At 41.2% G+C, this 14,515-nt stretch overlaps 1 protein-coding gene across 1 annotated transcript in view; it reads right to left on the bottom strand.

Moving 5' to 3' along the window:
- LOC124607060 (sodium/potassium/calcium exchanger 4-like) overlaps positions 1-14,515 on the bottom strand; it is a 137,050-nt gene that overhangs the window by 97,286 nt on the left and 25,249 nt on the right. The window contains exon 3 of the mRNA XM_047139237.1: positions 616-786. Within this exon, the coding sequence (XP_046995193.1) occupies positions 616-786 (171 nt within the window). The remainder of the gene's footprint in view (positions 1-615; positions 787-14,515) is intronic.

The following is a 14,515-nucleotide window of genomic DNA, read 5'->3' as shown; positions in this document are numbered from 1 at the left end:
GTTAAAAACACTGTGAACATTAGTACTCATTGGAATTTACATCCTTGTGTGGAAATATTCTAATGTACTATAAGAGTGACTACTAAGGACATTGTTACTGCCTTTTTTGGACATCTGAAATGTACAATGCAAATATTAGCCACTACTACCAGCATGGACATGTGGGAAATAGCACGCTATAATTAGTTTGTCTAATGTAACAAAATAAATTACTTTTGGGAAATTTAACTAACATATTGTGCATATTGAAATTACAGAAAACTTCATTAGAAACATTTAGGACATCCAGCGGAATCATGTCACTCATTATTAAAACTGTGCACTGTTAAGAGTACTTTCCCTCACTTATATGAAATTACCATTTCCTTATTCAGCAGTCTGAATTATTTAAGGAGAAATACAAATTAGAAATTACATCAGTGCCTGCTTCCTGAGAAGGGTAAAGATGAGAGAGGAAAAGTGGAAAAGATGGACAGTGGTTCAAGGATGAAAAATCCATTCCAAACACAGGAATAGGGAGGCAAAACAAAAGTCAAGAAAGTAACAATGAGTCAGGTGCTAAGATTCAAACATTACATTCAATATGCAGTTGGTATGGTTATCTCTCAATCTCACCTTCGCATATGACATCAACACAGGGAAGAAAGTAGATCTCACAGACCAAGGCAGCAAGTAGGAACCCATAAGCTGCACCAAGGAAGTACAGAACTATAAATCCTGATAGCAGTTGTTCCCTGGTTAGATTTGTTGCTGGGAAATCAGTAATAGATGAATGTATGCAGCTCTCTGAAAAAAAAGAAAAACTGATTAGTGTCAGAAGAGGTGACAGATAATTGTACTAGATGATCGAACCAGTTTTCTCCTGCTCTGGAAACATTTTCCAATAACATGAAGTTGCTTGAGTGGATATACTGGTGCTTTTTCTTTTTATACACTGTCATTTTTGTTATGATGTTAAGTTCACAGTGTTCTGAACATCCTAGTATACCTCAGATGTGACATGAAAAGTACAATTTCAATTTCTTAGGCAAGAATTTAGAAGCATACTTCATTAGAGGAAAGATAGATACCATCTACAAGAAAATTAAAGAGGCCTTTGGTGAAAAGAGAAGCAGCTGTATGAATATCAAGAGCTCAGATAGGAAACCAGTCTTAAGCAAAGAAGTGAAAGCTGAAAGGTGGAAGGAATATATAGAGCATCTCTGCTAGGGAGATAAGCTTGAATGCTATATTATAGAAAGGGAAGTGGATGTAGATGAAGATGAGATGGGGAACGATATGACATTGTGAAAAGAATTTGAGAGCTTTGAAATATTTAAGTCAAAAAAAGGCCCCGGGAGTAGACAATATTCTGTCAGAACTACTGATAGCCTAGGGAGAGACAGCCATGGCAGAATTCATACATCTGGTATGCAAGATTTATGAGACAGTTGAAATACCCTGTGACTTCAAGAACTATGTAATAATCCAAATTCCAAAGAGAACAGGTGCTGACAGGTGTGAAAATTATTGAACTATCGGTCTAATAAGATATGGTTGCAAAAGACTAAAATGAATTCTATACAAAAGAATGAAAAGACTGATAACGTGAAGTAAGAGTTATATGTAGTGTGAACTCAAGAACATCCTGCAGAAGCCTTTTTAGGGAACTAGGGATACTAACTAACTACTGCTTCCCAATATATTTATTCCTTAATGAAATTTGTCATTAAAAATATATGACTTTTTCAAACCAACAGCTCAATTCACAGAATCAATACTAGAAAGAAGAATAATCTTCACAAGGATTTGAAGTCACTTAGTCTTGTACAAAAAGGTGTGCATTATTCAGGAACACACATTTTCAATAACTTGCCAGCAGCCATAAAAAGCTTAACAACCAATGAAATTCAGTTTAAGAGAAGCCTAAAGGATTTATTGGTGGCCAACTCCTTCTACTCCATTGATGAATTTCTCAGTAGAACAAACTCATTTGTGTGTAAGAGGGAAGCAGAGGGAAAGACGAAGGGATGTGGGTTTTAAGGGAGAGGGTAAGGAGTCACTCCATTCCCAGGAGCAGAAAGACTTACCTTAGGGGGAAAAAAGGACAGGTATACACTCGCACACACACATATCCATCCACACATACACAGACACAAGCAGACATTTGTAAAGGCAAAGTAGATCAACACCTTCAATCCATTACATGCAGTCTCCCATCCTTAATCAAAGACACCAACCACTTTCTCGAACGCCTGGAATCCTTACCCACTCTGTTACCCCCAGAAACCATCCTTGTAACCATTGATGCCATTTCCTTATACACAAATATTCCACATGTCCACAGCCTCGCTGCGATGGAGCACTTCCTTTCACGCCGATCACCTGCCACCCTACCTAAAACCTCTTTCCTCATTACCTTAGCCAGCTTCATCCTGACCCACAATTTCTTCACTTTTGAACCCCAGACATACCAACAATTAAAGGGAACAGCCATGGGTACCAGGATGACCCCCTCGTACGCCAACCTATTCATGGGTTGCTTAGAGGAAGCCTTCTTGGTTACCCAGGCCTGCAGACCCAAAGTTTGATACAGATTTATTGATGACATCTTCATGATCTGGACTCACAGTGAAGAAGATCTCCAGAATTTCCTCACAAACCTCAACTGCTTTGGTTCCATCGGATTCACCTGGTCCTACTCTAAATCCCATGCCACTTTCCTTGACGTTGACCTCCATCTGTCCAATGGCCAGCTTCACACGTCCGTCCACATCTGACCCACCAACAAGCAACAGTACCTCCATTATGACAGCTGCCACCCATTCCACATCAAACGGTCCCTTCCCTACAGCCTAGGTCTTCATTGCAAACGAATCTGCTCCAGTCCGGAATTCCTGAACCATTACACTAACAGCCTGACAACAGCTTTCGCATCCCGCAACTACCCTCCTGACCTGGTACAGAAGCAAATAACCAGAGCCACTTCCTCAACTCTTCAAACCCAGAACCTCCCACAGAAGAGCCCCAAAAGTGCCCCACTTGTGACAGGATACTTTCTGGGACTGGATCAGACTCTGAATGTGGCTCTCCAGCAGGGATACGACTTCCTCAAATCCTGCCCTGAAGTAAGATCCATCCTTCATGAAATCCTCCCCACTCCACCAAGAGTGTCTTTCCGCCGTCCACCTAACCTTCGTAACCTCTTAGTTCATCCCTATGAAATCCCCAAACCACCTTCCCTACCCTCTGGCTCCTACCCTTGTAACCACCCCCGGTGTAAAACCTGTCCCATGCACCCTCCCACCACCACCTACTCCAGTCCTGCAACCAAAGGTGTATACGATCAAAGGCAGAGCCACGTGTGAAAGCACCCACGTGATTTACCAACTAACCTGCCTACACTGTGAAGCTTTCTATGTGGGAATGACCAGCAACAAACTGTCCATTCGCATGAATGGACACAGGCAGACAGTGTTTGTTGGTAATGAGGATCACCCTGTGGCTAAACATGCATTGGTGCATGGCCAGCACATCTTGGCACAGTGTTAGACCGTCCGGGTTGTTTGGATACTTCCCACTAACACCAACCTGTCAGAACTCCGGAGATGGGAACTTGCCCTTCAGTAGAGTCTCTCTTCTCGTTATCTGCCAGGCCTCAACCTCTGCTAATTTCAAGTTGCCGCCACTCATACCTCACCTGTCTTTCAACAACATCTTTGCCTCTTTACTTCCGCCTCGACTGACATCTCTGCCCAAACTCTTTGCCTTTACAAATGTCTGCTTGTGTCTGTGTATGTGCGGATGGATATGTGTGTGTGCGAGTGTATACCTGTCGTTTTTTCCCCCCTAAGGTAAGTCTTTCTGCTCCCGGGATTGGAATGACTCCTTACCCTCTCCCTTAAAACCCACATCCTTTCATCTTTCCCTCTCCTTCCTTCTTTCCTGATGAAGCAACTGTTTGTTGCAAAAGCTTGAATTTTGTGTGTATGTATGTGTTTGTTTGTGTGTCTATCGACCTGGCAGCGCTTTTGTTTGGTAAGTCTCATCATCTTTGTTTTTAGAGATATTTTTCCCACGTGGAATGTTTCCCTCTATATATATATAATAGAGGGAATCATTCCACATGGGAAAAATATATTTAAAAACAAAGATGATGTGACTTACCATACGAAAGCGCTGGCAGGTCGATAGAAACACAAACAGACACATACATACACACAAAATTCAAGCTTTCACAACAAACGGTTGCCTCATCAGGAAAGAGGGAAGGACAGAGAATGACGAAAGGAAGCGGGTTTTAAGGGAGAGGGTAAGGAGTCATTCCAATCCCGGGAGCGGAAAGACTTACCTTAGGGGCAAAAAGGACGGGTATACACTCGCACACACACACATATCCATCCATGAATACAGTAAGCAGATTCAGAAGGATGTAGGATGCAGTAGTTACTCGGAGATGGAGAAGCTTGCACAGGATAGAGTAGCATGGAGAGGTGTATCAGACCAGTCTTTGGACTGAAGACCACAACAGCAAGCAAGATTTTGTAAATGGGTGCTTGTGTTCTACCTAGAGAAACTGGTGTTATTCATTTTGATTTACACTTGAGATGAGCATCATACAGCTAGTTGGTGGAGGTATTCTCATATGAAGGATATTTCCACACAATGAAATGGAGCTCTTGACACAGACACAAGCAGACATATTTAAAGACAAAGAGTTTGGGCAGAGATGTCAGTTGAGGCGGAAGTAAAGAGGCAAAGATGATGTTGAATGACAGGTGAGGTGTGAGTGGCGGCAAGTTGAAATTAGCGAAGATTGAGGCCTGGTGGGTGACGGGAAGAGAGGATATATTGAAGAGCAAGTTCCCATCTCCGGAGTTCGGATAGGTTGGTGTTGGTGGGAAGTATCCAGATAACCCGGACGGTGTAACACTGTGCCAAGATGTGCTGGCCGTGCACCATGGCATGTTTAGCCACAGGGTGATCCTCATTACCAACAAACACTGTCTGCCTGTGTCCATTCATGCGAATGGACAGTTTGTTGCTGGTCATTCCCACATGGAATGCGTCACAGTGTAGGCAGGACAGATGGTAGATCACGTGGGTGCTTCTGCCTTTGATCGTGTACACCTTCCGGGTTACAGGACTGGAGTAGGTGGTGGTAGGAGGGTGCATGGGACAGGTTTTACACCGGGGGCGGTTACAAGGTTAGGAGCCAGAGGGTAGGGAAGGTGGTTTGGGGATTTCATAGGGATGAACTAAGAGGTTACGAAGGTTAGGTGGATGGCGGAAAGACACTCTTGGTGGAGTGGGGAGGATTTCGTGAAGGATGGATCTCATTTCAGGGCAGGATTTGAGGAAGTCGTATCCCTGCTGGAGTCCCGGAATGTATCCTGTCACAAGTGGGGCACTTTTGCGGTTCTTCTGTGGGGGATTCTGGGTTTGAGGGGATGAGGAAGTGGCTCTGGTTATTTGCTTCTGTACCAGGTCAGAAGGGTAGTTGCGGGATGTGAAAGCTGTTGTCAAGTTGTTGGTGTAGTGGTTCAGGGATTCCGGACTGGAGCAGATTCGTTTGCCACGAAGATCTAGGCTGTAGGGAAGGGACCGTTTGATGTGGAATGGGTGGCAGCTGTCATAATGGAGGTACTGTTGCTTGTTGGTGGGTTTGATGTGGACGGATGTGTGAAGCTGGCCATTGGACAGATGGAGGTCAACGTCAAGGAAAGTGGCATGGGATTTAGAGTAGGACCAGGTGAATCTGATGGAACCAAAAGAGTTGAGGTTGGAGAGGAAATTCTGGAGTTCTTCTTCACTGTGAGTCCAGATCATGAAGAGGTCATCAATAAATCTGTACCAAACTTTGGGTTGGCAGGCCTGGGTAACCAAGAAGGCATCCTCTAAGCGACCCATGAATAGGTTGGCGTACGAGGGGGCGTCCTGGTACCTATGGCTGTGCCCTTTAATTGTTGGTATGTCTGGCCTTCAAAAGTGAAGAAGTTGTGGGTCAGGATGAAGCTGGCTAAGGTGATGAGGAAAGAGGTTTTAGGTAGGGTGGCAGGTGATTGGCGTGAAAGGAAATGCTCCATTGCAGCGAGGCCCTGGACGTGCAGAATATTTGTGTATAAGGAAGTGGCATCAATGGTTACAAGGATGGTTTCCGGGGGTAACGGATTGGGTAAGGATTCCAGGCATTCGAGAAAGTGGTTGGTGTCTTTGATGAAGGATGGGAGACTGCATGTAATGGGTTGAAGGTGTTGATCTACGTAGGCAGAGATACGTTCTGTGGGGGCTTGGTAACCAGCTACAATGGGGCGGCCATGATGATTGGGTTTGTGGATTTTAGGAAGAAGGTAGAAGGTAGGGGTGTGGGGTGTCGCTGGGGTCAGGAGGTTGATGGAGTCAGGTGAAAGATTTTGCAGGGGGCCTAAGGTTCTGAGGATTCCTTGAAGCTCCGCTTTTACATCGGGAATGGGGTTACCTTGGCAAACTTTGTATGTGGTGTCTGAAAGCTGACGCAGTCCCTCAGCCACATACTCCCGACGATCAAGTACCACGATCGTGGAACCCTTGTCCGCCGGAAGAATGACGATGGATCAGTCAGCCTTCAGATCACGGATAGCCTGGGCTTCAGCAGTTGTGATGTTGGGAGCAGGATTAACGTTTTTTAAGAAGGATTGAGATGCAAGGCTGGAAGTCAGAAATTCCTGGAAGGTTTGGAGAGGGTGATTTTGAGGATGAGGAGGTGGGTCCCGCTGCGACGGAGGACGGAACTGTTCCAGGCAGGGTTCAATTTGGATGGTGTCCTGTGGAGTTGGATCATTAGGAGTAGGATTAGGATCATTTTTCTTTGTGGCAAAGTGATATTTCCAGCAGAGAGTATGAGTGTAGGACAGTAAATCTTTGACGAGGGCTGTTTGGTTGAATCTGGGAGTGGGGCTGAAGGTGAGGCCTTTGAATGGGACAGAGGTTTCGGATTGGGAGAGAGGTTTGGAGGAAAGTTTAACTACTGAATTGGGGTGTTGTGGTTCCAGATTGTGCTGATTGGAATTTTGAGGTTTTGGAGGGAGTGGAGCTGGAAGTGGGAGATTGAGTAGATGGGAGAGACTGGGTTTGTGTGCAATGAGAGGAGGTTGACGTTTGCTGGAAAGGTTGTGAAGGGTGAGTGAGTTGCCTTTCCGGAGGTGGGAAACAGGAGATTGGATGGTTTTTTGAGGTGGAGGGTGGCATGCTGTTCTAATTTACGGTTGGCCTGTAGGAGGATGCTCTGAACAGCCAGTGTGGATGTGGGAGAGGAAAGATTAAGGACTTTTATTAAGGATAGGAGTTGATGGGTGTGTTCATTGGCTGAGTTGATGTGTAGGTGAAGGATTAGGTGGGTGAGGGAAATGGATTGTTCAGTTTGGAACTGGTATAGGGACTGATGGAAAGAAGGGTTGCAGCCAGAGATGGGAACTTTAAGTGTGAGGCCTTTGGGGGTAATGCCAAATGTCAGACAAGCCTGAGAAAATAGAATATGGGAGCGTAATCTGGCTAGGGCGAAGGCATGTTTGCGGAGGGAATGTAAATAAAACTTAATGGGGTCGTTGTGGGGGTGTTGTGAGGGTGACATGGTATTAGAAGGTGGAAAGTGTAACATGAGGCTGAAAAGAAAATGAAAATAAAAATATATGGGGAGGGATAAAGGTGGACTGGAAACTAACTGGAGATCTGGTGTGAAAAAAGGCGAAAAGGTGTTGGTTACAGCTGGGATATATTGGACTTGGGTTGGTAGACAATGATGTGCACAAAGGTTAGGTGGTTGTGTTGCCGCCAAATCACGTTAGAGGACGGAGAAATTCGGGAAAATTTCGAAAAAACTGTGTGTAATATATTAAAAGGAGTGGTTTTGTGGTGGCAGATTATGAAAATGAGGCTAACGAAGAAATAATGACGTTAAAACCTGTGGGAAGCGGCTAAAAATTATCAGTGATGTGGGAAAAACGGAAATGGAAATAAAGCGAAAGTTATTAGAGCTAGCCGAAATAGTTGCTTAAAAGGTGAAAGGAACTGTTTGTGAACTAGAAATGGTGGATTTTATAGCGGCGGTAGTGTTGAAAGCGGCAAAAAAATTTTTTTTTTTGGTTATAGTTTGCAAGTGGGTTACGTATTATTGAGTATATATAGGCGGAATAAAATTGTACAGCAGATTACGGCAAAAAGGAGAAGGTGAATACAAAGTGAAACTACTGGCAAAAACAGAAAGAGAAAATAAGACAACAGAAAAGATTTCGAAATGCAACAGTGACAATAACAAACATAATTGTTGGGTTCAAATTAATGATATCAATATAATAGAGGGAAACATTCCAAGCGGGAAAAATATATTTAAAAACAAAGATGATGTGACTTACCATACGAAAGCGCTGGCAGGTCGATAGAAACACAAACAGACACATACATACACACAAAAAATTCAAGCTTTCGCAACAAACTGTTGCCCCATCAGGAAAGAGGGAAGGAGAGGGAAAGACGAAAGGAAGTGGGTTTTAAGGGAGAGGGTAAGGAGTCATTCCAATCCTGGGAGTGGAAAGACTTACCTTAGGGACAAAAAGGGCGGGTATACACTCGCACACTTCTTATAAATAAATAAAAACTTTTTTATTTTAAATTCAGTGCATTAGTATTTGTAAAATGATTCTTTCATATAGTGTTCATTAAAAAATGACAACCATGCCACTTGGGACCTGTGGAATGGTACATTAGCTTATTTGTTTGAGTTGTAAATATTTGTCATGTATTGTTGTTTTTCTGACATATTCTACATCCTGGAGGACCTCTTCACTACACATCAATTGGAATGAAAGTAAATCTAATCTAATCTAATTTAATAAAAATGGACCTTCAGGAAGATTAGTTTGGATTCCGGAGAAATGTAGGAACACGTAAAGCAATGCTGACCCTATGACTCATCTTAGAAGACAGGTTTAGAAAAGGCAAACCTACATTATAGCATTTGTAGACTTAGAGAAAGCTTTTGACAAAGTTGACTGGAATTTGAAATTCTGAAGACAGCAGGACTAAAATACATGGAGCAAAAGGCTATTTACAATTTTTACAGAAACAAGATGGCAGTTATAAGAGTTGATGGGCATGAAAGGGAAACAGTCATTGAGAAGGGAGTGAGATAGGTTTGTAGCCTATCCCTGATGTTATTCAATCTGTACATTGAACAAGCAGTAAAGGAAACTAAAGAAAAATTTGGAGTAGAAATTAATGTTCAGGGAAAAGAAATAAAAACTTTCAGGTTTGCCAATGACATTATAATTGTCAGAGACAGTAAAGGACTTGTAACTGCAGTTGAATTGAATGGACAGTACCCTGGAAGGTGGATATAAGATGAACATCAACAAAAGTGAAACAAGGATAATGGAATATAGTCTAATTAAACCAGGTGATGCTAAGGGAAACACTTAAAGCAGTAAATGAATTTTGATGTTTGAGCACAAAGTAACTGATGACGGCTGAAGTACAAAATGTGTACTGGCAATGACAAGAAAAGCTTTTCTGAAGAAGAGAAATTTGCTAACATCAAAAATAGGTATAAGTATTACAAAGTAATTTCTGAAAGTATTTGTCTGCAGCATAGCAATGTATGGAAATGAAACATGGATGATAAACAGTTTAGACAAAAGAGAATAGAAGCTTTTGAAATGTGGTGCTACAGAATACTGTTGAAGATCAGATGGGTAGACCACATAACTAATGAGAAAGTATTGAATAGAACTGGTGAGACAAGAAATTTGTGGTATAACTTGACCAAAAGAAGGGATTGGTTGATAGGACACATTCTGAGAGATCGACAGATCACCAGTTTAGTACTGGAGGAAGTGTGGAGGGTAAAAATCAAAGAGTGGGACCAAGAAATGGCTCTGAGCACTATGGGACTTAACTTCTGATGTCATCAGTCCCCTAGAACTTAGAATTACTTAAACCTAATTAACCTAAGGACATGACACACATCCATGCCCGAGGCAGGATTCTAACCTGCAACTGTAGCAGTCGCGCGGTTCCAGACTGGAGCGCCTAGAACCGCTTGGCCATCGCAGCCGGCGGGGGACCGAGAGATGAATACAGTAAGCAGATTCAGAAGGATGTAGGATGCAGTAGTTACTCGGAGATGGAGAAGCTTGCACAGGATAGAGTAGCATGGAGAGGTGTATCAGACCAGTCTTTGGACTGAAGACCACAACAGCAAGCAAGATTTTGTAAATGGGTGCTTGTGTTCTACCTAGAGAAACTGGTGTTATTCATTTTGATTTACACTTGAGATGAGCATCATACAGCTAGTTGGTGGAGGTATTCTCATATGAAGGATATTTCCACACAATGAAATGGAGCTCTTGACACATCCAGCATCATATCTCACAGACAGATAGTATGGGAACCTGTGTTCAGATCACTCACATCTGTTTTTTTGCCAAAATCATTCCAAAAAAAACCTGCTGCTTGAGCAAGACCATCAATTCTGAGTTGTGTCAGAATGGTTTTAGAAATCTTTGACAGATGTGAGGATGCTTGTCTGCTCCCCAAATCACCTAACTTCATGCTTTTGAACACATATGGGGCACCACTGAACGAAATATGCAGTCCTCGAATCCATTTCCAATCAATGTTTGACTTGTGGATGGCAGCTGCACATCAGAAGTCAAGATGGCTCTTCAGTACTATAGATGCGTGGTTGAAACCATGTCAAGATATGTTGCAGGCATTATTAGGGTGAAATTTGGTGCTGCCTACCTACTAGATAAGTCAAAAAAGATAAAAATGTCAGTTGCCAGCTGCACAAGAACATATTTATTTGGCTCACTAAAACAAGTGCAGCTGTTGAATGACTTATCTTTGTTGAAATATTCTTTAGTTGCTGAACTACAATTATGAACAAAATCATACATTAGTTAAGTTCCTCTAATACAGTTGTCCATGAATATATTTATTTACTTATTCTCCATAAAGAAATACGGTATTTGTTTTGATTGTGGAAATATTTTATGATTCCTTTCATAAATTTATGGGACAATTACAAACAATAAAAAAAACTCTAAAGACCATGATAACTGGTACTATAAATACTACTGGTACAAATGGAAGTATTTTACTACTCTGAAATGAAATCATTAATACTATAAAAACATTTATTGGCAAGAAACTCCTAAAGAGCCATTTCAAAGAAACTTCCACATGAGCTTTTAAATTTTTTTGGAAGTTTGTTCTAAAATTTGATCCCAAGGAGTTAGGAAGTATTTTTAGTTGAATAATTTTGTAAGCACTTAGTGATGGCAGTGTTAGTCATTGTAACTAAGCTTGCATAGAATCCTTATTTCATGCTTTGAAGGATGAATTACTGACTTGCTTACAGTTCAGAACTTGCTTCTGATTCTGGTCTCATTGCTTAAATTGATGTAATTAATTTTTGGCACAAAAGAGCGGTTGTGATGTTCACAGGGGAGACACCTGTCTAACATACCCCAAGGAAGGCAGTTTTATCATTCAATTTTATTTCTGTGTTATCATCAGACACAACATTTCATTGCACTCCATCAGGTTTGTGGTGTAATTAAAAGTCTATTAGACCTGTTTTACTAAGGCAATTATTTTGGAAGCAATGCTTCTAGTCAAGGTAGAAATCAGATCATTCTCATTGGGTCCCCAGTTAACAATTGTTGTCATCTGCATAGTTAAGTATCTCTTTATTGTCCGCTGTGGGCAGATCATTAGCATAATGGTCCACATGAAACTCCCTGATTTCCAAATGCAATTAAAAAAAAGAAAGAAAATGAACTATGAAACATAGGTACTTTGGTTTGTAGTATCATGCAAAGCAACTCAAAAAGTTTTCTGTGACTTTTTTTCTGAACTATTCCTTATGTCTTACTTTTATTTTTTTTTAGGTTCTGCATAATTACCATAAATGATTACACCTCACAAGAGAGCCAAATGTGTGGTATGGTGAGAAGAAATGCAATCAGTCATTGCTGTCCAAAGAAATTTTCACTGTAAATTGAAAGGAAGCCATCTGACACTAAGAAGATTAAGGCTTGTTATGACAAGTTCCTAGACACAAGTAATGTAAACAGGCAGTCAGGTTCTGGCAGAAAATGCACATCTGAAGAAATGATAATGGAGATAAGTGACAGGTTCCAAAGAAGTCCATCAAAGTCATTTCACCAAGAATCACAAGAGCAAAACATCTACCAGTAAATAGTACAAACGGTGTTGCTTAAACAGATTTTCTTGCATGCATACAGATTTCTAATCATCGAAGTATTGAAGGAAAATGACTTGCAGGTTCACCACAAATTTTCCATGGAAATGTTGGTTTTTCTGATGAAGAAAACTTCCATGCATGTGGGAACGTTAATCAGCACAACATTTATGTGTGGGTTTGATAAAACCACCAGTTTTGTGAACATGCCAGAGACAGAGTCACCCCTTCACTCGAAGGGGTGACTCATCAGAGGAATTACTGATATTAGAAATTCATTTTGTTTATGAGAGAGAACATTATACTCATAATCACTGGCTTTCCCATGATCATTTTGTAAAGGATAAAGTGAAGTTAAGAACTGTGATACTATGCTTCATAGATCATGTGTTGTTGATTGACTGCTGTTTAATCCTCTAGCTAAGATGTTAGTTCACATCATTGTGGTGAAGGACTTTATTAGCAAAACACTCTCCCAGCCATCAAAGATGGCTTTGCTGAACTAGAGCTTCTGGTAGCTTCTCAAACTGCCACATGAGATGTAGGGCGTCTCATTTGTGTTGCAGTAGGCTTGGTAAACACTCACTTATCCATGAATTGAGCACAAGCAATCTGGTCCATTTTTAAAAAAGAAACAAAAATATGAAATAAGAAATGATATGAGATTTATAATAATCAGCATCTAAAGTAGGAAAAATATGTGGCACAGTTTTCATTAAATCTCAAATGCAGATCTCAGATGCAAGTTATATAATATCTATGTCGAGAGGCGATAATATAAGTTACAATGCTACTGGTAACCTTTTTTATTAGGAATACAAAAATTGTTTATTAATCAATCCTCATGCATTATGCATTTCTGGTGAGTCCCATCATTAGACTTGGGCAAAAACAGCAGCAATTAGTGAGTTTTCAAGTCAGATATAACAAACAGAAAACATGCTAAAAAGTCTTGTGCTGTTTCTATTGTGTCACAATGTGGATTAAGTTACATTTTCACTCTTTGCTGTTGTTTTCACTTTAGGTCTGGTGATGGAGCTGGTCCAAAATGCGTAATGTATGGTGACTGACTAATCAAAAATGTTGATGATCAGAACAGAGTTGTACAATGGTTTAAGATCTCTTGAAAAACTTTATCTTCAAATTGATTAAAATACTACATTAACAGTTTAATACATTTTTTGTCTCTCGAGTGCAAGTCCTCTGATTGTGTGTCACTATTGCTGCATGTGAATCATATTCAGTAGTTTAATGTAACTGGATAGATAAAAAAATCTACTCACCAAGTGGCAGCAAGAGAACAAACATATAAAAACAGGTTTTATATATGCAGGCTTTCATAGCCAGAGGTTCCTTAATCTGGCAGAAAGGTTGAAGGGAAAGGAAGAGGTATGAGGGAGAAGGACTGGAGAGGTTTAGGAAAAGGGGTAGAGTTTGGCAAAGTCACCCAGAACCCCCCGTCCTTTCCCTTCAACCATCTGCCGGAAGGAGTCACTAGCTCTGAAAGCTTGCATATGTAAAACCTTTTTTTTAATGTCTTCTTTTGCTACCACTTCCGAGTATATTTCTTTATCTATCCAATTACATTATATTGTCAAACACTGATTGCTTTTGTTATTATTTCAGTAGTTTGATATCAGGGAAAGTGCCATATCCACACATACTCCTAATGTTCCAGCCACCCCCCCTAACCAGCTACAAAGGGGCACCTCCCAAAATCAGTACCAAACTGGACTACAACAGCCCATCATATCCTCTAGAAGGACATTGACTACCTCTCTATCATGTCCTAAAATGAGGAACTTACTATGCAAAATCCTTACTACCTGTCCCAAAGGGGTATCTCACTGCCCGTGTGATCTACAAAGTAGCCTAGCACATTCCTATGCCATACATACTCATGCCACATGGATCAGTGTGGAAAATTCAGGTGTATCACCTGCCCTATGTATCCACCCAGTACATCCAATTCCAGTCCAGTCATAAGCATATTCCACCCGATCAGACATAGGACCAGCTGTGAAAGTGCTCACTTCACATACCAGTTCAACTATAACTTCTGCACAGCCTTTTATGAATGGATTACCTTCAAACAGCTGTCCACCAGAATGAATAGCTGGAGTTGATCACACAGCAGCAGAATATGATACTGAACACAACATAGTCAACTTCAGTGCTCTACAACTTGTGTCATCTGGATCACGGGGTCAACTCCCTCCACCCTTCCTCAGTAACAAATTTGCCACATTGAATCACATATGTAGGAAAAATGAGCACAACCTGCTTGACTTCAAT

This window comes from Schistocerca americana, chromosome 3 (genome assembly GCF_021461395.2).
Source record: "Schistocerca americana isolate TAMUIC-IGC-003095 chromosome 3, iqSchAmer2.1, whole genome shotgun sequence".
NCBI classification, from domain to species: domain Eukaryota; kingdom Metazoa; phylum Arthropoda; class Insecta; order Orthoptera; family Acrididae; genus Schistocerca; species Schistocerca americana.
This window is presented reverse-complemented; position numbering and strand designations above follow the sequence as displayed.